Source organism: Macrobrachium nipponense, chromosome 41 (genome assembly GCF_015104395.2).
Source record: "Macrobrachium nipponense isolate FS-2020 chromosome 41, ASM1510439v2, whole genome shotgun sequence".
Classification (NCBI taxonomy): domain Eukaryota; kingdom Metazoa; phylum Arthropoda; class Malacostraca; order Decapoda; family Palaemonidae; genus Macrobrachium; species Macrobrachium nipponense.
This window is the reverse complement of record NC_061102.1, coordinates 9,957,337-9,984,836: the sequence shown is the minus strand read 5'-3', so window position 1 is coordinate 9,984,836 and position 27,500 is coordinate 9,957,337. Positions and strand designations below refer to the sequence as shown.

Sequence of the window (27,500 nt, the reverse complement as noted above, 5' to 3'; positions counted from 1 at the left end):
GATCTCCAGTGACCTTTCTAGTGTTATACTTAAATCCGGCGAAGAAGGAAGGTTCCCAGACACACGTGAAACTCCAGACAAAATGCCACACAGATGTTCTGTTCCCCTTTGTAAAGGGAATTACAATAATGGGCCCAAGGTTCACGTTTTCAGCTTTCCCAAAGAAGAGAATCTCTGCAACATTTGGTTGAGAGCCATAAAAAGGGATAGCTTCACACCAACTTCTCACTCAAAGGTAAGCAATATTTGTGGTTGCTGTTGACTAATGTTAAGGTTTAAATTTTGAAGGTAGATTAACTGCAAGTTTCTGTATTTCATACAGTTAGGTGCTGTGGATAGGAAATTCAGAAAAGTATCCTCACTATTTTAATGAAAAGTGGCAGTGGCGATGTTTCTACTGAGAGTGAAACTGGTGTTTACACTAAACAAAATTTCTCCTGGTCTTGGTCTTAAATGCTGTTGCCTTAACTCACCCTGTTATTTTGACTAAACACTCCTCCCTTGGGGGGTTGGGGCGGGGTGGAAGGTAAACCAGGCTGGGTTCCCCCAGGGTGAAGATGCGACGGCATATAATCACCAGCAGGAGAGATTGTGGAACCGTATATATGGTTCCCTTGTCTTTAGGATATATTCATCACCGTGAAAACCTGCATGAAGTTCAGAGCCTCGCTGCCTGTGACATCTGCAGCCTGGGAATTAGGAAGGACTCTTTCGCAGCAAAATAATATCCTGATGACTTGAGGGAGCCGCTGAGTCTAGTGCAGCAAGTTCATACACAGAGCGATTATTATTATTCTATTATTATTCGTCGTCGCAATGAGACGATTTCTTTTCAATTATTCACTTTTTAAGGCCTTCTCAATTGGTGATTCCATCCGCTTCAAAGCGATACATTACGATTGTCTGTTTACTGAAAAAACTTTAGCGCGTCGGATAATCGGTCACTCGCGGTAATATACAATGATCAAGAAAATAATCGTTCGTTGTCCGTGAACTGTCATTGTCAGGGTGATTCTGTGATTCTTCTTACATTGTAATCCGATTCCCTTTAATTGCTCTTCGTCACGTCTGCGAAAGGGCAGAGGTCACCAGCACTTAAGGAAGAGATTTAAAGACTGAAAAATGGATGGTGACTAGTTCGTTCGTGTACTCGTTTATAATAATACATATTTGTATGTGCATATATATATATATATATATATATATATATATATATATATATATATATTTATTTATGTATGTGTATGTGTGTATATATATATGTTTGTGTGAGTGGGTGTTTGTGTGTATGGAAACAACTACTATATGAAAAGATCATCTTTATGAAACTATCCTTCAGAAATCAGAACCCAGAACCGAGAACGTCACTTTAGTAAAAAAAAAAAAAAAAAAAAAATGATCATCTTAAAAGTCGATTTTACTTGTCTCTCTCTGACTGACTGACTGCTGACAGGACCTAGTATACGTACGTAGCCGTAACGCCCTGGGGAGGGGGAGACGGGCCTACTCACTTCTTCAGGCTGGCGAGATTGTAGTAGGCCCGGGCGTGCTGGGGGTGTGCCTTCAGGGCCAGGCGAAAATGGGCTTCAGCCTCCGAAGTGTCGTTTAGGAGTGTGGCCAGATTATTGTGAGCGCTCGAGTGCTCCGGCCATAACCTGTTGGTGATGAAATGGAGGAAAGAAGGAAGGAGGCTGTATTAGTGCTTTGAACGTTGGCTGATACTCGACATTGTCCTGATGAAGTGGAGATATTTGTAATTTTGCATGGACACCTGTTGCAAAGAGAGGAACATCATGTTGGAAGACATACGATGGAAATGGAAGTGCGGGTAGAAGGAAGAAGGGAAGACCAAGAAAGAGATGGCGTGATTGTGTAGGGGAAGATTTGTTAAGGAAAAGTATTAAAGAGAACGATGCACAGGACAGAAATCGATGGAGACGACTCATTCACAACGGCGACCCCATAATTATATTAATGGGTTAAAGCTGGGAAGAAGAAGAAGGAGAAGAAGAAGCTGAATTATAGTTTTGAACGTTGTCTGATATTGCTAGGGTTTACTTTACATTATCCTGACGAAGTGGATTATTAGTGATTTTGAAAAATGTTCCATTATAGTTCTGAACGTTGTCTGATATTGCTGGGGTTTACTTGGCATTATCCCGACGGGAAAGTTGAAGTTCTCGTAATTTTGCAAAATGCTGCATTTGAATTATGTCCGATATTGCGAGCTGACCAATTTAATCGACATTACCCGGACGAGAGCCTTGGTGTACTTTTAATTTTGAAAATGTTGTCTGATATTGCAAGCTGGCGAACTTTGATTTATTTGTAATATTGCAAAACGCTTCATTAGTGTTTTGAATTATGTCTGATATTGCAAGCTAACCGGCCGAAAAAGTTTATGTATTTGTAATTTTGCAAAAGTTGTGCAAAATGCAGTGAGGGATTATATTGATGGTGCATGGTCCCGTATCACTGATTCTGAACTCTCTGAAGTTTAAATTAATTTGTTTCTGTAGTACACACACTCTCTCTCTCTCTCTCTCTCTCTCTCTCTCTCTCTCTATATATATATATATATATATATATAATATATATATATATATATATATATATATATATATAGATATATATATATATATCGAACTACAAATGTCCTTTAATATCTAATTCGCTCTACCTCGGAATTAATATATCTTCATATATGCTTAACCGAGGGGGAATTTATTAAGCGATAATAGAATTGGCGATCAACAGGCGCGAACCAGCGACCTCTCAATTCTAGGACTGGCAGTGAAGCCTTAAACCACCCCGACCCCGCGGTGTCGGGGTGGTTTAAGGCTTCACTGCCAGTCCTAGAATTGAGAGGTCGCTGGTTCGCGCCTGTTGATCGCCAATTCTATTATCGCTTAATAAATTCCCCCTCGGTTAAGCATATATGAAGATATATTAATTCCGAGGTAGAGCGAATTAGATATTAAAGGACATTTGTAGTTCGATATATGTATATGAATCACGGTAATGTGATAGACTTATATATATATATCTATATATATATATATATATATATATATATATATATATGTATATATATATATACGTTTATTATATATATAATATATATATATATATATACATATATATATATATATATAATATATATATATACTTATATATACCGTAATAATATAATATTAATTGTATATATATATATATAAAATTAATTATATAATATATGGTATGTATAACTTTACCACAATCGTTTTCTATATATTTCTTAAGAGCTACAAATATTTTAACATCACCCATTCATTCACTCAGCTTTATTCCTCTTTCTTTGACAATAACGTAGAAAGGATGATTCACCCTGCACTTTCTGAAAGCTAAAAACAAAAATGAATAAAGCCTGAAGAGATATATTAGCTCTAATCCACCTTGAAATTCAAAGAGATTATCGTTCAGAAAAAAAAAAAAACAAAGGCTAAGATTCCAAAATCCTCAAAGGGAGCTCTTAAGGTGGCTATGCCATAACAAAATAATTTGACGTCGAAAAACTGCAGACGTTCCTCACCTGATTGCTTCTCTGTAATGGTATTCAGCCAAGTCCATGTTGCCCAGGTCTTTCTGAAGGTTGGCGTAATTGTAGTGCATTTTGGCATTGTGGGGCAGCGTCTTCAGGCCAGCTCTAAAGAATGGGAGATTCTTTCGTCACTTAACAAAGAATACTTTAGATTTGGCTTCGAAAGACATCTTTATTTAACCCATCGACTTACCATTAAATTTTTCTGATCTTGAAGTTTCTATAAAAATGGCATAAGTAGAGATGATGTCGTATTGCATCGTTGTAATTTATTTTTAATTTTTATTCTTTGTAATCTTACAGCCTTGAATATGACACATGTAGTTTCGAAAAATTGGTCAATAAATTACAACGATGGCTGTTTGCTATCTCATTCCTGATATATATATATATATATATATATATATATATATATATATATATATATATATATATACATATATATATATTACATATTATGTATGTATGTATGTATGTATGTGAAATGTATAGGCCATAACTGGTTCGCTATGGTATTACCACCCTCTCTTTCATCTTTTATGCTCCTTTACCGAATTCTTCTGTCTTATTTTCGGAGATGATTTCATCCTTCTTTCACCCTCCAACAAAAAAAAATCCCTTCTATTTTATTTCATCCTATTTTATTTTTTGTTGGTGCTGATGTTTTAAGCCCGGTCTCTGCCGGCTGCTTTTAAAAGCTCATTATTAATTCAAAGGACGACGTATAAAATTCTCAGACGAATGTCTCGGGTTTCCAAGAGAGTCCTGAGGGTCCGCCAGTGAGGATAAGGAAAGAAAGTGGGAAAGATTGGGAAGAGAAGGGAACGAAGAAAAGAAAAAGAGAGTAGGAGGAAAATCTGTGGAGGGAGAAGGAAGAGAATGACGATGATGATAAAGATCAGGAGAGAGACAGACGGGAGGAGACCGTCTTTTGCGAAGGATTATCTGAATGATAACTCGCTAAAATGTCTATCAGTCAGTATAGGATGTCAATATAGAAAAAGAAAGTAGGAAAGCCTGTTAAAGAAGAAGTAAGAGAAAAAACGATGATAAAGATCACGAGAGAGATACGGGGAAAAGCGAATGTCTTTTGCGAAGGATTATCTGAATGATAACTTACTGGAAATTCTATCAGTCAATATAGGATGCCAATAAACATTTGGACTTCACATCACGCGTTTGTTAGAAAAATACCCATGTCAATTTCCTTTTTATATTATCAGATAGTTTCTACGAGGACCTCTAACTACAGCTAATTGGTGTCGGAACATCGTTTGTAGGAAACAAAAATCATCATTTGACTGAGCTTGCTCAAACGATTCGCAAGCTGAAATGATATAGTGAATTTGTCATAACTCATTCAGAAGTATTTACTCTTGAGGATCTAAAGCAATGTTTCCGTTTTAAACTGTTAGCGTTCATGTTCTGGTTAACTGATTAAAAACAGTATATTATGTTAACTGATTACAGACAGTATATTTCTGTTAACTGATTACAGACAGTACATTACTGTTAACTGATTTCAGACAGTATATTTCTGTTAATCGATTACAGACAGTATATTTCTGTTAACTGATCGCAAACCATGTACGGCTGTTGCTGCGCAATTTTTTGGTTATACTTATGACTGCAGGCCTATATCCGGGGAGGAAATGTGTGTGTGTGTGTGTGTGTGTGTGTTGTGGGCGCGCCTTTACTAGTAATTATGCCAATGGTCTACAATAGAAAGTAGCGGACAATCTCCTACATAATAAAAAGTAGCATATTACAATCTACATTCAGGCGAATTCCTCTAATAGCAGAGCCTCATTAATACCAGTCCTCCGGAAATATATAAAAGCCTATTGTAATGTCATTTCGGGAAATGTCATCTCTTTAAGCACTGAGACCTATTCACGCCCAACAAAGGTCCCAAAATCGTTCTTGCTTTTGAAATTGCGAAATGGGCCTGATATATTTACATCCTGAAAATCGAAATAAAGACGGTATTCTGCTTGTGATCTACATTTCTGTTTGATGATGCACCGCTACAGAAGAAAGTCGATAATATATCTTATGTCTTATCGCTTGGCGATAGACTTTTTTGTTCTTCCTTACGACTGTCATTCGTAAGTAAGTTTTTGGTTCCTCTCATCTCCCTTGGATATCTTAGTAGAAGAGGTTCTTCTTTGACTAGAGGAGGATTGATTCAAACAGGCAAGTTGACAAGATAACAACTTTATTCTGTAACTCCATACTAGGAGATGCAGCTCGGTCGGACGACCGATATGTTTGATCGTTGGCGTGGAACTGCCATTCTAAAGCATCGCGTCGATGCGGAACATTAGCTATCTCAGCAATTCATATAAAACACATACGTAGTTCGCGGCTCGGAAGTTACAAGTTTCCGGCGTAGGTTAACAGGTCAACCGCTTCCCATGGAAGTTGTTGTGCAAAGTTATCATAAACATAAAAATGTTGACAAGCTGTGAGCTAGATCAGGCTACTGCAGACAGCGCATAGCGTAATCTAGGTCTGCTTTGGTCACGTAGAACCCTCCTAATGCCATGACCCAGGTCATTGGTTTTATATTTACAGATCTTGTAAATTATATATATGTATATATATATATAATATATATATATATATATATATATATATATATATATATATAAATATATATATATATATATAGAAATTAATAAGGATATTTTTTTGTAAGTACATGGAAATTATATAAAGACTCTAGGATCTCTTTATAAGAAATAATTAAATTTATAAAGAAACCTGAAAATATATATATATATATATATATATATATATATATATATATATATATATATATAAAAGGCATCGTGATCCAGAGGTAAAACACCAATTTAGCTGTCTGAGGAACCAGTTGTCTATTCACTAGATAACAAACCTTATTTTATAGAAATTTAAATTTTTTTATAAATTCAATTCGTCTGGGAAATTCAAGTTTACCTCAAGATCACAGCTGAATTTACATTACATTTTCCAACAATTATATTTTTAGGGCTTACTCGGGGAGTAAGCCTACAAACTACTTTGTTGTGGGGGGGGGAGTTGGGTGTTAGGAAAGGTCTATGGAATGACTAAAAGGGCCTGAAAAATGTGTTTAACGTTGATTTAAACCCACAGGAATTTCAGGGTAAGATATTATTTATTAAAATGGAAATAATAAATAACGTGCGTGGTAAACAGTACAGAACAATAATTTCTAGTATAGCGTATTTATTTTAATTTTCGTGGGTGAAACAACGCTCTATTTGCCCGTAGATTTTAGCACTCGAACCGAGGAAGCTGGCGGTCGGATCATGCCTTATTCTTATGAATCTAATTTGTCTGGAATATTCACGTTTATTAAAGATCAGAGCTGAGTTTACGTCGAGAATTTTCAACAATTATATTTTTATTAGTGTTAATTTTATTATATTTAACTTATAATGTACCGGATGAGGTCATGGGAAATTTTATTTCTTTCTTTGATTTAATTTATATGCGTATTTTTTTGACAATATCAATTGATTAATTTGTTTACTTATTTTAAACGTCAGCATTCAGGTTTCACAATATTTTATTTGCTTTGTCATTCTTAGTGATAATTATCAAGTCCTTTTTCTAAATCATTTAAGATTTGCATACATATATGTAAAGGTGTCTAATATTTTCAGTAAAATAATAATAATAATAATAATAATAATAATAATAATAAATAATAATAATAATAATAATAATAATAAAATAATAATAATAATAATAATTAATAATGTTTTTACTACCTATAACTTTTTTATATAAATCATACCAATAATAATTAAAATAATAATCAATAATAATAATAATAATAAAATAATAATAATGTTTTACTACATCTTATGTTAGTTTGTCTACGCTACTCAGTACAATAATAATAATAATAATAATAAATAATAATAATAATAATAATAATAATAATAATAATAATAATAATGATATATAATAATGATGAGGTTTTACTACATCTTATACTACTTTTACTACCGCTACTCAGTAACAAGACCTACTTTTTATAGTTAACCAGACACTTACATCGCTAAAGTTGCCCTAGAGTCCCAGTCTCTGTTCCGCTGAATCGTCCGACAGGAAAAGGCCATCAGCAACAGAAGCAAACTGGCTGCTCTCAGGCGACCTACTCTTGAGAGGCCAATGCTCACGACCAGGGACCAGCCAACACTGAAAATAATAGAGAAAATTATGCATATATATATATGTGCGTCTGTGCATAATATATATATATATATATAATATATATATATATATATATATATATATATATATAAAGAAAGATTTCAGGAGGTTCCATGATACACTCTCAGTAACAGGCCATGATTTATTATACAAAAAACGTTTCGCACACAAAACACGGTGCATCATCAGTCTGTGAAGAAATAAAAACAATTACATTATATTACTACATAAAAGGAATTCATCAAAAATTAAAATTGACATTAAAAAAACTGTAAAAAAAGCATTATTAAAAAACAGTAAGAAACAAAAGATGAGAGACTACTAAAACACCAACCATCACTAGTAAGGAAAGAAGAGGGAATGACAAAAACCGAGGTCCCAGTCAAGACGAAAACTATGCCAGATATAAAGTTGAAGACGAGGTGTTATTGTTGAGTGAAGGAACCAGCCTTTTTATGAGTAACGACTCTAAGGTGGTTAAGTGATCTGGGTCCTTCGTATAGCCAATTATGGAGAAGTGCTGCTTCAAGATCTCTATTTTACAAAGAGCAGCATGATTTCTAATATTGGAAAAGTTCAGGTTGCTTAATTCTTTGACCTGTGCGAAAGCTGAAACCCTTATGGCTGCAATATCTCACTTGCAGTAACCTTCGAGTCGATCCAATGTAAGAGCCCGGACATCCAGGGCATGTGAATTTATAAACAACATTCGATCTCATGAAGGACTGCAAGCGATCTTTGAAATTAAAAAATGAACCTATTTTACAAGGATTATTCAAAATAAGTTTAAGTTGAAGACATGGAATTTCCTGTTCGATGATTTTAGTAAGTCTAAGTGAGAACTTGGTATCAGACACATACGGGACAGAAGCAAAACACAGTTTCTTTGGAACATCAAAATTAGCTATAGGTGGTTGGAAAAATTTGGTTAATAATTTATTAATGATTCTATGAACTATATCTCTAGGATATGAATTTTTTTGAAAGAAGTTTAATAAAAATTCCATTTCCTTATGAAATATTGGCCAACTGGAAGAGTATTTTAGTGCTCTATGGACTAAAGTGTAAATACTGTTTAGTTTGAAGGTTTTTTGGCATGAACTATAGTAATTGTTGGCTAATCCCGTATATGTCCTTTTTCTATAGACAGCTGTGGTAAATTCAAAGTTAGTTCTTGTGACATTGATATCTAAAAATGGTAAACTGCCCTCGTTCTCCACTTCCATTGTAAATTGAATATTCGGATGTTGTTGATTAATATATTCTAAAAATTGTGAACATTGCCAAGGATGTTTAAAAAGTGCAAAGGTATCGTCCACATATCTTCTAAAATACGCTGGTTTAAAAGAGGAATTACACTGGTCTAAAAATTTAGTTTCCAAGTCAGACATAAAAAAATTTGCAAATATGGGACCTAAAGGTGAACCCATAGCAACTCCATCGACCTGCGAATAGAGCTGCTGGTTAAACACGAACATGGAATCTTGCACAGCAAGTTCCAGAAATTGTTTAAAAGTAGATCTATTAAAACCATGAAATAGAGTGTCAATACTAAAAATCTTATTTAAAATGATATCAATGGTTTCGGTCAGTGGTACATTAGTAAAAAGAGATTCAACGTCAAAACTGACCATATAATATTCACCATCTTGGTTAATAATTTGTTGTTGAAATTCATAACCGTTTTTTAGAGTATAATCATTTGTACTATGTTCAGAAAGCAGGCCAGCTAAGAATTTGGAGATAGAGAACGATGGCCTGCTTTCTGAACATAGTACAAATGATGATACTCTAAAAAACGGTTATGAATTTCAACAACAAATTATTAACCAAGATGGTGAATATTATATAGTCAGTTTTGACGTTGAATCTCTTTTTACTAATGTACCACTGACCGAAACCATTGATATCATTTTAAATAAGATTTTTAGTATTGACACTCTATTTCATGGTTTTAATAGATCTACTTTTAAACAATTTCTGGAACTTGCTGTGCAAGATTCCATGTTCGTGTTTAACCAGCAGCTCTATTCGCAGGTCGATGGAGTTGCTATGGGTTCACCTTTAGGTCCCATATTTGCAAATTTTTTTATGTCTGACTTGGAAACTAAATTTTTAGACCAGTGTAATTCCTCTTTTAAACCAGCGTATTTTAGAAGATATGTGGACGATACCTTTGCACTTTTTAAACATCCTTGGCAATGTTCACAATTTTTAGAATATATTAATCAACAACATCCGAATATTCAATTTACAATGGAAGTGGAGAACGAGGGCAGTTTACCATTTTTAGATATCAATGTCACAAGAACTAACTTTGAATTTACCACAGCTGTCTATAGAAAAAGGACATATACGGGATTAGCCAACAATTACTATAGTTCATGCCAAAAACCTTCAAACTAAACAGTATTTACACTTTAGTCCATAGAGCACTAAAATACTCTTCCAGTTGGCCAATATTTCCATAAGGAAATGAATTTTTATTAACTTCTTTCAAAAAAATCATATCTAGAGATATAGTTCATAGAATCATTAATAAATTATTAACCAAATTTTTCCAACCACCTATAGCTAATTTTGATGTTCCAAAGAAACTGTGTTTTGCTTCTGTCCCGTATGTGTCTGATACCAAGTTCTCACTTAGACTTACTAAAATCATCGAACAGGAAATTCCATGTCTTCAACTTAAACTTATTTTGAATAATCCTTGTAAAATAGGTTCATTTTTAATTTCAAAGATCGCTTGCAGTCCTTCATGAGATCGAATGTTGTTTATAAATTCACATGCCCTGGATGTCCGCTCTTACATTGGATCGACTCGAAGGTTACTGCAAGTGAGATATTGCAGCCATAAGGGTTTCAGCTTTCGCACAGGTCAAAGAATTAAGCAACCTGAATTTTCCAATATTAGAAATCATGCTGCTCTTTGTAAAATAGAGATCTTGAAGCAGCACTTCTCCATAATTGGCTATACGAAGGACCCAGATCACTTAACCACCTTAGAGTCGTTACTCATAAAAAGGCTGGTTCCTTCACTCAACAATAACACCTCGTCTTCAACTTTATATCTGGCATAGTTTTCGTCTTGACTGGGACCTCGGTTTTTGTCATTCCCTCTTCTTTCCTTACTAGAGATGGTTGGTGTTTTAGTAGTCTCTCTCTTTTGTTTCTTACTGTTTTTTAATAATGCTTTTTTACAGTTTTTTAATGTCAATTTTAATTCTTGATGAATTCCTTTTATGTAGTAATATAATGTAATTGTTTTTATTTCTTCACAGACTGATGATGCACCGTGTTTTGTGTGCGAAACGTTTTTGTATAATAAATCATGGCCTGTTACTGAGAGTGTATCATGGAACCTCCTGAAATCTTCCTATATTGCCGTCTGCAGATACTAAATTTCACCAAAGATGATACAGCAACTGTTTTTCGCCCTCCTGTTCGCCTTTCGCCTTCGCCTGCGGGGAATTCACCACTTTGCTCAACTACTGAAACACCGATATCCAGCTGTTACCTTAACAACTTCACGCAAACTAGAAAAAGCGACACTCAGACTTGAGAAAGCAAAATGCGATTTGGATTTTCTGCAATACTGTGACCTGAATGATGTCGTCCGAAGTTCGTAAGATTTCAAAACTCTACAAATCGTCCCTCTACAACACTGAATTCTACAAGGAAACATTGAAGACCTTACTCAGGAACGAGATTGACACCAAGATCGCGTCCATCCAAAAACTTACGTCTACAGCTGAACAACTCAAGAAATTACTGTATAATGATTTATCTTTGCTGGACCGAATGCTTTTCCAAAGACTGTTTTATAATTTTATTAATGATTTTATTTCCTCTGTATGTGAACGGCATCAAAAGAAACTTCAAAGCCTGGGTGTTGTCATTCCTGACTTTTACCAAAAGAAATTATTGCATTTTTAACATGTCTAATTATATTTTATCTAAGAGAGAGGAGTTTTTGCTATCTTTTGGGTTTAGATTTTTGTCTACCATCCTATAGACCGAACTATGCCAGATTTTTTTACCTTTTGAAGTGCTGTTTCAAAGACTCATTAAACTTGATGTTATGAAGAATACAGGTAACCTACAACAGAAAATGTCGGCTCTCATACATAAAACTTATGCTAACTTAAGAACAACGTGGACACCATTTTTTAGAAAAATGATTTAAAATATACTCCTGACTTTGAAAAAACGGGAAGATATAGTTATTTTAAACCGGATAAGGGTAAAGGTGTAGTTATCCTCAACAAAAATGACTATATTGAAAAAATGGATAACATTCTGTCTGACACCGCCAAGTTCCAATCTCATGGTGAGCCCAATTTTCTTGATATATATAAAAGAGAGGATAGAGTTAATAGATTCTTAAGGAAAATAAAAAATGATCATATTATAAATGATGTAACTTATCAGAAATTATTTGTTACTGGTTCGTCTTTCAGTATCTTATATGGACAACCAAAAATTCATAAACCTAATACACCTGTTAGACCTATTATGGCTGCATATAACAGCCCATCGTTCTCTATCTCCAAATTCTTAGCTGGCCTGCTTTCTGAACATAGTACAAATGATATACTCTAAAAAACGGTTATGAATTTCAACAACAAATTATTAACCAAGATGGTGAATATTATATGGTCAGTTTTGACGTTGAATCTCTTTTTTACTAATGTACCACTGACCGAAACCATTGATATCATTTTAAATAAGATTTTTAGTATTGACACTCTATTTCATGGTTTTAATAGATCTACTTTTAATTTTAACAATTTCTGGAACTTGCTGTGCAAGATTCCATGTTCGTGTTTAACCAGCAGCTCTATTCGCAGGTCGATGGAGTTGCTATGGGTTCACCTTTAGGTCCCATATTTGCAAATTTTTTTATGTCTTGACTTGGAAACTAAATTTTTAGACCAGTGTAATTCCTCTTTTAAACCAGCGTATTTTAGAAGATATGTGGACGATACCTTTGCACTTTTTAAACATCCTTGGCAATGTTCACAATTTTTAGAATATATTAATCAACAACATCCGAATATTCAATTTACAATGGAAGTGGAGAACGAGGGCAGTTTACCATTTTTAGATATCAGTGTCACAAGAACTAACTTTGAATTTACCACAGCTGTCTATAGAAAAAGGACATATACGGGATTAGCCAACAATTACTATAGTTCATGCCAAAAAACCTTCAAACTAAACAGTATTTACACTTTAGTCCATAGAGCACTAAAATACTCTTCCAGTTGGCCAATATTTCATAAGGAAATGGAATTTTTATTAAAACTTCTTTCAAAAAATTCATATCCTAGAGATATAGTTCATAGAATCATTAATAAATTATTAACCAAATTTTTCCAACCATCTAATAGCTAATTTTAATGTTCCAAAGAAACTGTGTTTTGCTTCTGTCCCGTATGTGTCTGATACCAAGTTCTCACTTAGACTTACTAAAATCATCCAACAGGAAATTCCATGTCTTCAACTTAAACTTATTTTGAATAATCCTTGTAAAATAGGTTCATTTTTTAATTTCAAAGATCGCTTGCAGTCCTTCATGAGATCGAATGTTGTTTATAAAATTCACATGCCCTGGATGTCCGGGCTCTTACATTGGATCGACTCGAAGGTTACTGCAAGTGAGATATTGCAGCCATAAGGGTTTCAGCTTTCGCACAGGTCAAAGAATTAAGCAACCTGAATTTTCCAATATTAGAAATCATGCTGCTCTTTGTAAAATAGAGATCTTGAAGCAGCACTTCTCCATAATTGGCTATACGAAGGACCCAGATCACTTAACCACCTTAGAGTCGTTACTCATAAAAAGGCTGGTTCCTTCACTCAACAATAACACCTCGTCTTCAACTTTATATCTGGCATAGTTTTGTCTTGACTGGGACCTCGGTTTTTGTCATTCCCTCTTCTTTCCTTACTAGAGATGGTTGGTGTTTTAGTAGTCTCTCTCTTTTGTTTCTTACTGTTTTTTAATAATGCTTTTTTACAGTTTTTTAATGTCAATTTTAATTTTGATGAATTCCTTTTATGTAGTAATATATGTAATTGTTTTTATTTCTTCACAGACTGATGATGCACCGTGTTTTGTGTGCGAAAAGTTTTTTGTATAATAAATCATGGCCTGTTACTGAGAGTGTATCATGGAACCTCCTGAAATCTTCCTATATTCCGTCTGCAGATACTATATATATATATATATATATATATAATATATATATATATATATATATATATATATATATATATCTATCTATATATATATATATATATATATATATATATATATATATATATATATATATCAGCCAAATATGAATATCCTTTAGGCTTCGGATGTTACCCAGTACCAGGAACATTGCAAGACAAAACGTTTTTTTTATCGTTCTTTTAGGTTTTGAATGTTACCCCGTACCGCAATCATTGCTAGGACAAAAGGTTTTTTTTAATCGTTCCTTTAGGCTTTGGATGTTACACAGTACGAGGAACATTTGCAGAAATAAACATAAATATGAAAAACAAAAACGCCATTCCTTTAGGCTTTAGATGTTACCCCGTGCCAAGAACATTGCCTGAACAAAAAGTCTTTAAATAATCGTTCCTTTAGGTTTTGGATGCTACCCCGCACCAGGAACATTGGCAAAGAAAAAACTTTAGAAAAAACCGTTCTTTTAGGCTTTGGATGTCACCCTTTACCAGGAACATCGCCATTAAAAAAGGTAAAAAAAACAAAATGTTCATTTAGTCTTTAGATGTTGTACGTGCCAGGAACAGTGCCAGGACAAAATTAACTAAAAAAATAGTTCCTTTAGGCTTTGGATGTTACCCCGTACCAGGAACTTTTCCAGGAAAAAGCATAAAAAAAACGTCATTACTTCAAGCTTTAGATGTTACCCCGTACCAGGAACATTGCCAAGGAAAAAAACGTTCCTTTAAGCTTTGAATGTTACCCCGTACCAGGAACATTGCCAAGGAAAAAAAGTAAAAAAAAAAAAACGTTCCTTTAGTCTTTGGATGTTATCCAGCATCATGAACACTGCCAAAAATATTCCCTACCTGGGAATGTACAGGATTCTCTCAGCGACAACGAATCCCACGGTGAAGAAGAGATTCGTTGCAGGTAGAAATGGGAGCACCAGCATCGCTAGGCCCAGAAGAACTGCCCGTCCTTCGTAGCCCTGTGAAAATACAGTTTGAAAAATAATCGATAATTTCCCGTCCTTAATCTAAACGGAATCTAAGTGCTGTTGAAGGCTTATGTGACAATCAAAGTACATTTATTAAGTGAAAGTTTCTTTCAGTTAAGGAAATGACTTGAATAAATTATGCATTTCGTAACATTCTATAAGAAATCATTGTTATCATTCTTAGTATAATATCAATCATTCTTAAATCACTGGGAAGCAAATGTGACAGAGGAAGTGCATTTATTAACTGGAAAATTTCTCGCAGTGATGAGAATTAAATGAATGAATTCTTCTTCTTAAAGATCTTGGAAAATAAATTACTAATAATTTGATAATACTAATAACTCTTAAATGGAATCTGAGTGCAGTTGACAGCATACATGACCGAGAAAGTGCTTTTATCAAGACTGAGAGATTCTTGAAGAAACAAGTATTAACACTTGATAACATCAATTATTCTTAAACACTTGAGGAAGTGCATCAAGAAAGAAGCAAGAGAGAACAGAATGAGGGAAAAAAGGGGAATAAAGAAGACATAAAGAGAAGAGGGAGAATATGGAGTCCTTTTTGGTGGTGATTTTTAAGACCTCAAAGACCCATTGGAGGAGGAGGAGGAGGAGGAGGAGGAGGAGGAGGAGGAGGAGGAGGAGGAGGAGATGATTCTCCTCCCGGACAAAACAAAATATCTCTCACAGGTCTCTCTAGATAACTCTGGATTGCTTGATGGTTGTTTCAAAGTTTCCCTGGAGCTTAAAAACATTTTTTTTATTTCTTTTCTTTTTTTTTTAGAAAAAAGTTTAAGTTTAAAAGAAAAATTATTTTTTTTAGACTTGAAAAACGAGAATTCGTTATTTAGTTGTTGGGGTGGGGGGAGGGGTTGCTGTACAGAATTTAATTCTGTCTTCTTTATTCCCTCTTTCTCATTCCTTTCTCTGATTCTTCCTTCTTTTTCTCCTCCTTTTTCTGTTCTTCCTTCTCCCTTCTTCTTCCTCCCTCTTCCTCACTTCTTTCTCTCTCCTCTCTTCTTCTTCCTCTCTCTTCCCCTCGTCTTTCCCTCTCTTCCATTCTTTCTCTCTCCTCCCTTCTTCTTCCTCTCTCTTCCCTTCTTTTTCTCTCCTCCCTTCTTCTTCATCTCTCATCCCTTCTTCTTCCTCCCTCTTCCCTTCTTCTTCCTCTCTCCTCCCTTTTATCCTACTCCATCGTCCCTTCCTCCTTCTTTCCCCTCTGCCTCCTCCTCTTTCTTCCTTCCCTTATTTCCCTTCCTTTCGAGAGACTCTCTCTCTCTCTCTCTCTCTTTCCCTGCCCCACCTCCCAGAATATTTTTCATTCCTCCTTTACAGAAATGGCTTCCATTTTTCTTGCTCCTTTTACCCAAAGTTTTTAGCTTTATTTCTCGCTGGAGTTTGTCATCTTTTATCATTATTATTATTATTATTATTATTTTTATTTTTATTGCTTTTTTCATTTACTATTCTGGTATCTTATTATCATTGTGACAGTTCTTAAGATTATTCGTCTCTTTATCAGTAACAGCACTGTATTTCCTTTGGCTTAAACAGTGAGAGAGAGAGAGAGAGAGAGAGAGAGAGAGAGAGAGAGAGAGAGAGAGAGACTATAATATATTATGTTCATACTTCTTACTTTATAAAAAAAAAATTCAGTCATTTACCTATGTATGTAATCTCTCTCTCTCTCTCTCTCTCTCTCTCTCTCTCTCTCTCTCTCTCTCTCTCAATATATCCAAGCAATATATTCAGATAGATTGATAGATAATTAGACAAGAGTTAAAAAAACAAGTAAAAAGTTAATAGAACAGTGAAAATAAAAGCAATACAACTCTCTCTCTCTCTCTCTCTCTCTCTCTCTAAAATCAATAAAACGAACAACGAAAAGTAAAACAAAGGATAGACCTTGTTACAGTATCTATTGACTCTCCCATCTCTCTCTCTCTCTCTCTCTCTCTCTCTCTCTCTCTCTCTCTCTCTCTCTAAAATCAATAAAACGAACAACGATAAATAAAACAAAGGATAAACCTTCTACAGTATCTAGACTCTCCCATCTCTCTCTCTCTCTCTCTCTCTCTCTCTCTCTCTCTCTCTCTCTCTCTCTCTCTCTAAAACCAATAAAACGAAAAAACGAAAAATAAAATAAGGAAAAACTTCTACAGTATCTAGACTCTCCCATTTGAGTATCTAGACTCTCTCTCTCTCTCTCTCTCTCTCTCTCTCTCTCTCTCTCTCTCTCTCTCTCTCTCACCTTGAGCGACCAGCCAGCCTTCAAAAGGAGCAGGATAACTCCGTAAAACACAAAAGAGAAGACATTCCTCGCATCCAGGGCAGACGTCAAGAGAGGAACGGAGGCCATCTGCCAGTCGTGAGACAGCTTCCAGGGACACAATAGGAGCCACCCGTTGAAGGATGGCAGGTATGCAAAGGTCAGAGCCCTGTCACCACGCGTTTTCCAACCCCCGAAATATGCGGCAGGAGCAGTAGCAGCAGTAGCAGTAGCAGGGGGGCGGGAAGTAGGAGCAGTTAGTAGGTCGTGGAAGCAGCGTCAGCAGTTTCAGCAGGATCCGTTGATGTTTGGCGAATGGTGGAAAGCGACGAGGAACATCTTTTTATTAAATTTAATACATGATATATTTTGAAGTTTTTAGTATCTTAAAAAATAATTGCATTATACTGCCTATTTCTTTTTATTTTTTGTGGCATCTAGGCTTCAGCATAGTCATTATTTTTGTTTTGTATTTGTGGTGTATTTTAATGTCATTTCGAAAATAATTGTATTAAAAACTTATTTCTTTTAAAATTTTTTGTGGTATATTATAGATGTCATAGTCAAGATTCAACGGGGAAAATATATTTAATTTTGCAACATTCTTCAGTAGTAATTTTCAGTTTGACGTAACTTCAAAAATAATTTTATGGTATGTAGACATACATATAGTAATTATTTATCTATATTAATACATTATCGTACATCAAATTGATGATATTGCAAATGCAGTTGATCATATTCAGCTCAGATTACAGCTTCACCTTACAGATATCAAAGACAATTATGGAACTCACTTTAAACAATAGTTTTTACAAATAAATCCTATCACAAACACTCAGTATTCATCCTGAATATATAACTCATAAACAACAATCATTTTAAGACCTCCAAAGTCTAAGTACGTAACTTTACGAAGTTCAGAATGGGGGAATATTGTTATATTGTTCACTCACCTTGTTATTAATGAAGATGAACAGGCAGCTGGGTTATCCTGGTCACTGAACACGGGGGAGCCGCCCCCTTGCAACAGCAGACGAAGGAGAAGGATTCCGCATATCTGGAAATCATGTTTTAAACATGTTCACGTTCGTGTTTCATTTTAAGCTCTATATATTTGAACTACATAGTAAATGCAATTTTCCCAGAGGTAAATTCGGTCACTCATAGTTCATGAATATTTGTATTTAATTATTGTTGCCCCAGAATGAAGATAAATCGTGTTTTAAACATGTTCATGCTAGTATTTCAATATTAATATATATATATATATATTAATTTATATATATATATAATATATACATACGTGTATAATATATATATATATATATATATATATATATATATATATATATGTAAATGTACACAACACACAACACACACATATATATATAATATATATATATATATATATATATATATATATATATACATATATATATATGTATATATATATATATATAAAATATATATATATATATATATATTTATTATACATATATATATACACATATATGAATATGCGTGCGATGTACTGTATATGGTATATGTATATATATATATATTATATATATATTATATATATATATATATATTATATATATATTAATACAATATTATATATATACGCATATATGAATATGCGTGCGATGTACTGATATGTATATGTATATGTATATATGATAATATATATATATATATATATATATATATATTATATATATTATATATATATATCATATATGAGGATACAATCCACAACGAAGTAAAATCCTTCTGTAGTTTAAAATATATATTTCTTGTACAGGATTAAAGCTTTCGACCATCAGCTGTGGTCTTGTTCACTAAAATTTTAGTGAACAAGACCACAGCTGATGGTCGAAAGCTTTAGTCCTGTACAAGATATATATATTTTAAAACTACAAGAGGAATTTACTTCATTGTGGATTGTATTACCATTTACTTTAGAGGTACGACATAGTACCTTGCTTTTGCATATTTATATATATAAAATCATGAGTGACCCGATTTATTGCAGGGAGAATTACTGTTAGTGTGAAGTTTATCTGTATATATATACATATATTCATACATACATACATATATATATATATATATATATGTATATATATATATATATATATATATATATATGTATATACAGTTGAACTTCACACCAACAGTAATTCTCCCTGCAATAAAACGGGTCACTCATAATTTATAATCATATAAAATCAAAAAAAAATAATTCTAAGTAATTAAATATTCTTGCAGATGATAATCTTACCATGCTACTTAAACAGAGCAGTCTCCTTATGACTCCTTCCATGGGTTTGTCTGGTGGTTTCTTGTGGAATAACCTGGAATTGTAACAACAGGTTGTGAAGAGGAGACGTCTTGAACAACAGAGAGAGAGAGAGAGAGAGAGAGAGAGAGAGAGAGAGAGAGAGAGAGAGAGAGAGAGATTGGTAGTCGTTCAGCTGAGCATTTGTTAGCCAATAATATTTCAACGGCGGGAGATAATGTTACGCTTATGAAACTGTAATATTTTGTCTGAGTCTATACGATCTCTTTATCGCCTTATGACATGATCTTAACATGAAAGATATTAAACAGTATATTATACAGCAATAGCTCAGGTAATTATGCAAAGCTCAGCAAGACTCTAGTAGATAAGAAAGGATATGGAATGCTGATTAAACTAACCAGGGCTTACATGTTGAGGTAATCTTAATAGGAAATATAGTTTTAGTATTAATTTTTCCTTATTATTTCTGAAAAGATTAACATGTATAGCGCAATGGGGTTTATTTTGGTTCCTGACTTAATGAAAGAAAATAAGGAAAAAAAAGGACTGAAGTATTTATTACGAAATAACAAAAAAAAAAAAAAAAAAAAAAAAAGACTCGAAAAAGTCTTCGTGTATCTGAGAGCAAAGGTTGAGTGTGGCATAAGGTTGGACGGGGTTGTGGGTTTATTTGGGGGGTGGGGGGAAGGTTGGGGGGGGGCCTGTTGGAAGGAACCCCCTCCCCTTACGATCCTCACCTCCTGACATGCTTCCTGTGCAGGATGAGGTCCCAGGCCGCACAAACTGCCAGGCTGGTGACGGCGTTCTCCTTGCATAAGGTCCCAGCAGCCGCCAGGATTCCCGCCCTCCTCACCCAAACCATCCCCTCGCTGGGACCTTCCCTAGGAGCCCTCTCGTCCCTCTGGTCGAAGAAGCCCTCCGCCTTCCTGAAGAGAGACGCTTCCTTCTTCACCAGCTCGTAGCTGACGAGGTCGGCCATCAAGTACTCGGTCGTATAATCTCCTCCTGCTCCTTCTTCAGCCCTTTCCTCTTCTTCTTCTTGTTCCTCGTCGGCCGCCGCCGCCGCCGTCACGCCCTCCCATCTGTCGCAGTAGGAGCTGGTCGAGTCTTCCTCTCTCTCCTTGATGTAGTAAGCGCGACGGATCTCCTCCCGGTCGCATTCCATCGCCCTGGAGGGGACGAATCAGACTGTCAGTTGTTTTAAAGAGATCTCGTTTTCGTTCTCGCGCCTTCGTGCTTCTTTGTTTGTTGGTCCTGTATTGGTTCTGACTCGAAAATTCTGGAGTTGGTTCTGGTTTCGAATGCATCTCTCTCATTTACGAATAACGTATATTCTAGTATTGTTTCTGGTTTTCAATGCATTTCTGTGGATAGGTAGTGTAATCTTAGTATTGTTTCCAGTTTCCTCTCATTTCCCTCCATATGTAAAATGTTTTAATCTAGTATTGTTTCTGGTTTTCATTGCATCTCTCTCATTACGAATAACGTGTAATTTTAGTATTATTTCCATTTTTTCTTTCATTTCCCTCGGATGTAAAATGTCTAATTCTAGTATTGTTTCTGGCTTTCAATGCATCTCTCTGGATAGGTAATGTAATATTAGTGTTGTTTTCAGTTTCATTTCCTTTTCCCTCGCCAGAGTAAAGGTATAATTCTAGTATTGTTTCTAGTTTTCAATGCATTTCGCTCGGCATGTACATTGCATAATCTTAGCATTTCTTTTCTACTTTTGAAGGAATTTCTCTCCGTTCGTGTAAAGTATAATTCTGGCTTTTTTTTCTGAATGCATTCTCTCGGCCCGTATAATGTAAAATTCTAGTATAGTTTGTAGCTTTGCATATATTACATTCAGTACGTATAATGTATAATTCTTGTATTGTTCCAATTTTTTAAAATATATTTCTTACATTTGTGAATAAATGCTTTTGAAAAAAGAGAAAAAAAAAAGCTTTCCTTACAAGGCATATGAGCAGTCACCCATTTTGAAAGCAAAAGCGTCGGTATTGACATAGTATGTTCCAAATTTTTTAAAAATATATTTCATATAATTGTGAATAAGTGCTTAAAAAAAATTCCTTATAAGGCATATGAGCAATAACGCACTTTGAAAGCAAAAGTATCGGTCTTGACATAGTATTTACGTAGATATGATCCCACGATTTGGAATAACTGCCTGAAAACAAGTGAAATAGGAACGCGAGCCCTTACGGAGAGAGCATCAGTTGTTAACCTGATTTATTATTGGCAATAACTTGCGTTTTCCCCTTTCTGTGTTCTCCAATATACGAAACCCTCGTGCTCGGTCCCGGAGGCCGCTTTCAGAACACTCAGCGCATACATATTGCAATGCGTGAGTTTGCCGTACTTCATATGAAATCGAGTCTTGTTTATATTCCACTCTACCTTCCTGGAATTATTAGCATTCCTGTTTTGGGAGGGATTGGAATTACGACGCCTCTCTACACGTACCGCCGAGATTGCATCATTGCTCCATTGCATCGGTGCATCAGTGCATTGCATCAGTGTAACGTTTAGGGACCACTGGAAGCGAGTGAATTAACAGATTTATCAGTCGATCAATTCGGTCACCATTCAAGCGAGGTTGTGAATGATTAGAGTTTGCACATTATCCTCTACCTTGGTGATTCATGATAGCCGTCAGTTTAAGGACTTGCGTGAATTAGTAGTTTATGTGACTCGATGTCCATTTTCAAATACTCTTAAGATGATTAGGACCTGTCATTATTTCGTGGTAATTTCGTTCAGAGAATCAAGGATCGTTCTCTGGCTGAGGTTTGACGGAGAATTGACTTGATGAATTTGTTTTCCCTACCTATTTAAATATAGAAATATCTTAATATGGCACATGTTTCTCAGCCACTGAAATTTGGCATTTTAACCAACTTCTTCTATAGGAAAGATTCTAATAATATTTTTCTAAATACATATAATAGAAAATCAGTGTTAGCTTTATGGAGGCATTGAGATTTGGCATTTAAAAAAAACTTACTCTCAAAGAATATCTTCTAAGAATATAGTTAATGATTTAGCTAAGAAAATATTTTCTGAAATGCAATTGATAGATATCATTACTCATTTTAATGTACAGGTTAATCACTGATAAGATGTTTGAGAAGAGAATATAGCCCGTACTGATAATGTAAATTTTGATACGTGGATAAGACTTTTACTGGGTAATAGAATGGAACAGAAAACATTATCTTTCATCGACAAATAGTTAACTCTACCACTGAGCAACAGAATGTGAAGAAACTTTGGTTTATAAATGAAGGCTACACAATTACATCTACAAAAATATTACTACAGAAAAGAAATGAATAACGAGACATTATGAAGTTTATCTGTAGCTCACAAGGGATGAGTTACAATGCTAAAGAAACTCAGTGTTAGGAATACAGCAGATGCTGTTAAATCTGCAAAAATTAGCTGCTACAGAGAAGAAACACTATAGCTAAAAATGAAGCAGATGGCATTGCATTGACAAAAATAGCTGATAAAGGAAATAAAATCATAGGGAGGTAATGTGAAATCTTATATCTACAAAATTAACTGCTATAGAATAAAAAAAATACTATGCAATGAAAACAATAAAAAATAACTGCTACAGAAAATAATTAGTAACTGCTATACAGTAAAACTACTATGTACTGAAATCTATAAAAAATAACTGCTATGAAATAAAAATGCTATGTAATGAAACCTAAAAAAAAAATAACTGCTACAGAAAATAAAGTAATCAGTAACCACTGTACAATAGAAATACCATATACACTGAAAGCTACAAAAATAACTGCTACAGAAGATAAAGTAATTAGAAAACTGTGTTTATTCTCTCTCTGAAGTTCAAAGGGATGTTTTATAATACTTTTAAAGGTGGGAGAACAATCTTACATTAGCTTCGTTACCTGTGGTACGACAAAATAGCTGCTAGAAATGTGATGGCTGCCAGGACGTCGGCCCGTCCCACGACCCCTGTCACCTGTCAGGTGAGAGAGGTTGGACTGGCATTAGTTTCGTCTTCATTTTTTACACGCCCCCCCCCCCCCCCCCCACCCCCCCCCCCCCCCTAAAAAAAAATAGAAATTAAGCCTTTTTTGGATAAGAAAGTCTGACATTGCCTTTTCCCTTTTTTTTCTCTCTTTTTTTACTAGAAATGTAAAAATTAAGGTTTTTAACCACCACCTCTAAAAAATGTTTTTAAAAATTAAACCTTTTTTTGGATAAGGAATTCTGACATTTCCTTTCGTTTTTTTTTACCAAAAAAGTGGGAAAAATTAAGGTTTTTAACCATCACCGCTTAAAAATAAGTTCTAAAAATTAAGGGTTTTTTTGGATAACGAAGTCTGACATTTCCTTTCGCATTTTTTTTTATCTTTTTTTACCAAACGTGGAAAGGATTAAGGCTTATAACAACCAACCCACCAAAATAACGTTTAGAAAATTAAGCCTTTTGGGAGATGGAAGTCTGAATTAAATGCAATTTCCTTTCGCATTTTTTTAACTAATAATGATAACAATTAAGGGGTTTTACCATCCAAAAGAAATATTTATAAAAATTAAGCCTTTTGGGATAAGAAATGATCGAATTAATTCAATTTTAGCAAAACAGAAAAAATAGGGTTTTTAACCCCAAATTAATATTTTAAAAGTTAAGCCTTTCGGGATGAAGAAGGCTGAAGTTAATTCAATTTACTTTCGTTTTTTTTTTCTTTTTTTTTTGCCAAAATGGAAAAAAATGCTAAAAAAAAGATAAGCCGTTTGGATAAGAAAAGTTCAAATGAATCCAATTTCGTTTCGTATTTTGTGCTTTAAAATGTAAAACAAAGTAGGGTTTTGATGTAGTTAAGAGGCTGGATTGATAGTAGACACGTTCAGAGGCTGAAAAAATTAATCAGATGGATTTGCATCGACATGCAAAAGTTACGTGAAGCAATATTCTGCCATTATAACTATGACCAGTTGTTGCATTAATATATAAAATTAGGTTTGATTTTTTTAAATTTTAACAGGCACGTAGTAAATCTCATAGCAGTATGTCGAGCATTTGGTAAATTGATTATAAAACAAGGTCTATATATATATATATATATATATATATATATATATATATGTGTGTGTGTGTGTGTGTGTGTGTATTATGTGGGTCTACGACAGTTCGCCGCCGCCAGTTCGCCGCGCGACAGTTTCGCCGCGGACAGTTCGCCGTTCGTGCCAGTTCGCCGCAGAGCCAGTTCGCCGCGGCGACAGTTCGCCGCCAACCTTTTCGCCGTTGACCATTTCGCCGCAATGTAAAGCTGGCAAACATGACAGGGTATATTAAATTAGGAATAGGATAATAGAAAGTATAGTCCTAGAGATTGATAATTTAGCACGTTAGTATTATTCATCATTTTGTCAATGAAAAAACCCAATTTGCCTCAAAATGAAGAAGCTAATACAAAGCTTATGCAGTTTTTTACTCGACCGCATCTATTCAGAGATTAAAGGAGGCAAACTACCTCAAGTTGGGTTAGTGTGGTCAGACAGTTTGCCAAATGAGTAAAGTAATCCTCGCAGTTTTTTCACTCGACCGTATATCAGAGATCAAAGGCAAAAATAGGCAAAAATAAAGAAAGATTGTTTGAAACATTTAATCATGAAACTTCATTTGAACACTGTATAATATCTAAAACATGATTCATACCGTATGATACATTAGATTATATGTAATAACAAATGATACCTATATTGAAGAAACGTGTACAAAAACTGATTACTGATTCTGCACAGATACAAAAACTGATACTCCACAGATCGTGCTGTCTCTTCAAAAGTTGTGTGCTAGTCCTCGTAGATAGTCCATGTTATCTCTATTACGATAATCATTCACGATAGTTTGCGATTCTCTCATTAAAAGTTCATATCGGGGGCGACGTCGGGGGGGGGGAGGATTTCCAGCCAAGAGTCCTTCAATTTCAGTGTCTCTAAGTTTTTGCGATCGAGTAAGTCCTTTAATGAATTTCCATATCGAAGGCCGAATTTCACCAGTGTGACTTGGACAGAACGATGCCATGCCTCGACAACATTGTTGGTGCGGTCTTCACCATTTATGACACGGTCATGTACATTCCACAATTCAATTGGAAATGTAGGAGCACGTCTTAATCCACGGCGATTCGGACGTCCTATATAAGTGTCCTCAAATAGTCCACACTGGCTGGAAACATCTGGAAGGTGTTTGGCTGAGCTCCTCGAAAACATCAGATACGTCATCAGACGGGACAAAGGCTAGAGCTGGGATGTGGCGGCACTGCAGCGCAAAATCAGCGTCGTTCTCGTACCGCTGTTTGAAGCCTTCGCGCTGTATTCGACGATGAACACTCTGGGCGAGGTGAAAAAAGCAACCCCTGTTTTCAGCGTGCGGAAAACGACGTTGGAGGCGCGAATGGCAGCCATCTCGAAATCTGTGATGATCGACTGAGGGGCAGCTTCACCATTGGTAAGATGATTCAGCTCCCGGAACAAAGTCTCGTAAGTTCCTTGCCGTTTGTTCGTAGTAGGGCGTACACTAGAGGGTGTGTGCGGCCTAAGTACGATCCATGGATAGAATAGAGTTGGCTGAAAAGAGGTGGCGTTATGTCAAAAGTTCCATCCATTTGCCACTGACGACACTGACGAAGAACACGTAAATTCCGTTCTGTGGAAAATATCAACATTCGTTCATCACCAGCGGCAGCACCACTATCGAATAACAAAAAATCCTCAAAAAACACCAGGATGCTTTTCATAGTGCGTGTACTCCAGTGGTATGGCGAGGTCAGCTAACGAAAGCGGGTTCGGAGGGGCGGCCAGGGTATGCAACTCTCTTCCTCTGTACCATCCGTTTCAAGTTGGGCATGTTCGGCAGAGCACCTTGTCCAGCTTGCGATAAATTTTCGGTGGCTGCGGCTATCACTTGTGCGGTTTGGTCTTGCGTTTGAACGGCACGATTTCTCAAGTCCGTCAGGGCTGTCATCACTTTCAACTTTGGCTGCGTCTCCGAGGTGTGTATGGGCACCAATACGCTTGGTTATTCTTCCTTGGTGGACATGAATACGCGCCTTGCAGGAAGAACGTTGATCACAACGCCAGAACTGCGTTTCGCCGTCTTTTGAAAACCTTATCGAAAACGTATGTCGTGCCATTGTCAACGAATTTCTCCTTTCCACGAACGGACAAAACAGGCGGCATTATGGCTTTGGAACGTTGAAGAATAGAGCACAGAGCAATGAAGACTTAAGTGACGTGACGACTCTTGGTTCGTGCGGTACTTATATACATACAATTTTCTATAACTCACCTTGTGGTAGTTTGCCTCGTTTGATCTCTGAGATACGGTCGAGAAACTGCGAGGAATATAATTAGGTACTTTACTCATTTGGCAAAGTGGTAGTTTGCCTCCTTTGATCTCTGAGATGCGGTCGAGTAAAAAAACTGTATAAGCTTCGTAAGCTTCTTCTTTGAGGCAAATTTGGCTTTTTCATTGAGAAACTGATAATAATACCTTGGTGGTAGTTTGCCTCGTATGATCTCTGAGATACAGTCGAGAACTGCGAGGAATATAATTAGTACTTTACTCATTTGGCAAAGTGGTAGTTTGCCTCCTTTGATCTCTGAGATGCGGACGAGTAAAAAAACTGTATAAGCTTCGTAAGCTTCTTCTTTGAGGCAAATTTGGCATTTTCATTGAGAAAATGATAATAATACCAATAATGATAATAATAGTAACGTTATAAATTATCAATCTCTAGGCTATACTTTCCTATTATCCTATTCCTCATCTAATATACCCTGTGCATGTTTGCCATCTTTTATATTGGCGGCGAAATGGTTCGCGGTGAAAAGGTTG

General features: G+C 35.3%; 1 protein-coding gene across 2 annotated transcripts in view; it reads right to left on the bottom strand.

The window, feature by feature from the left end:
- Positions 1-27,500, bottom strand: part of LOC135212493 (protein O-mannosyl-transferase TMTC1-like) — a 102,286-nt gene that overhangs the window by 9,353 nt on the left and 65,433 nt on the right. For both annotated transcript variants that reach the window (XM_064245982.1, XM_064245981.1), the window contains exons 4-12: positions 23,539-23,612; positions 20,350-20,781; positions 19,592-19,664; positions 18,261-18,364; positions 17,287-17,473; positions 14,900-15,021; positions 7,652-7,795; positions 3,572-3,685; positions 1,512-1,655 (exon numbers count right to left, since the gene is read on the bottom strand). In XM_064245982.1, the coding sequence (XP_064102052.1) occupies positions 1,512-1,655; positions 3,572-3,685; positions 7,652-7,795; positions 14,900-15,021; positions 17,287-17,473; positions 18,261-18,364; positions 19,592-19,664; positions 20,350-20,781; positions 23,539-23,612 (1,394 nt within the window). The remainder of the gene's footprint in view (positions 1-1,511; positions 1,656-3,571; positions 3,686-7,651; positions 7,796-14,899; positions 15,022-17,286; positions 17,474-18,260; positions 18,365-19,591; positions 19,665-20,349; positions 20,782-23,538; positions 23,613-27,500) is intronic.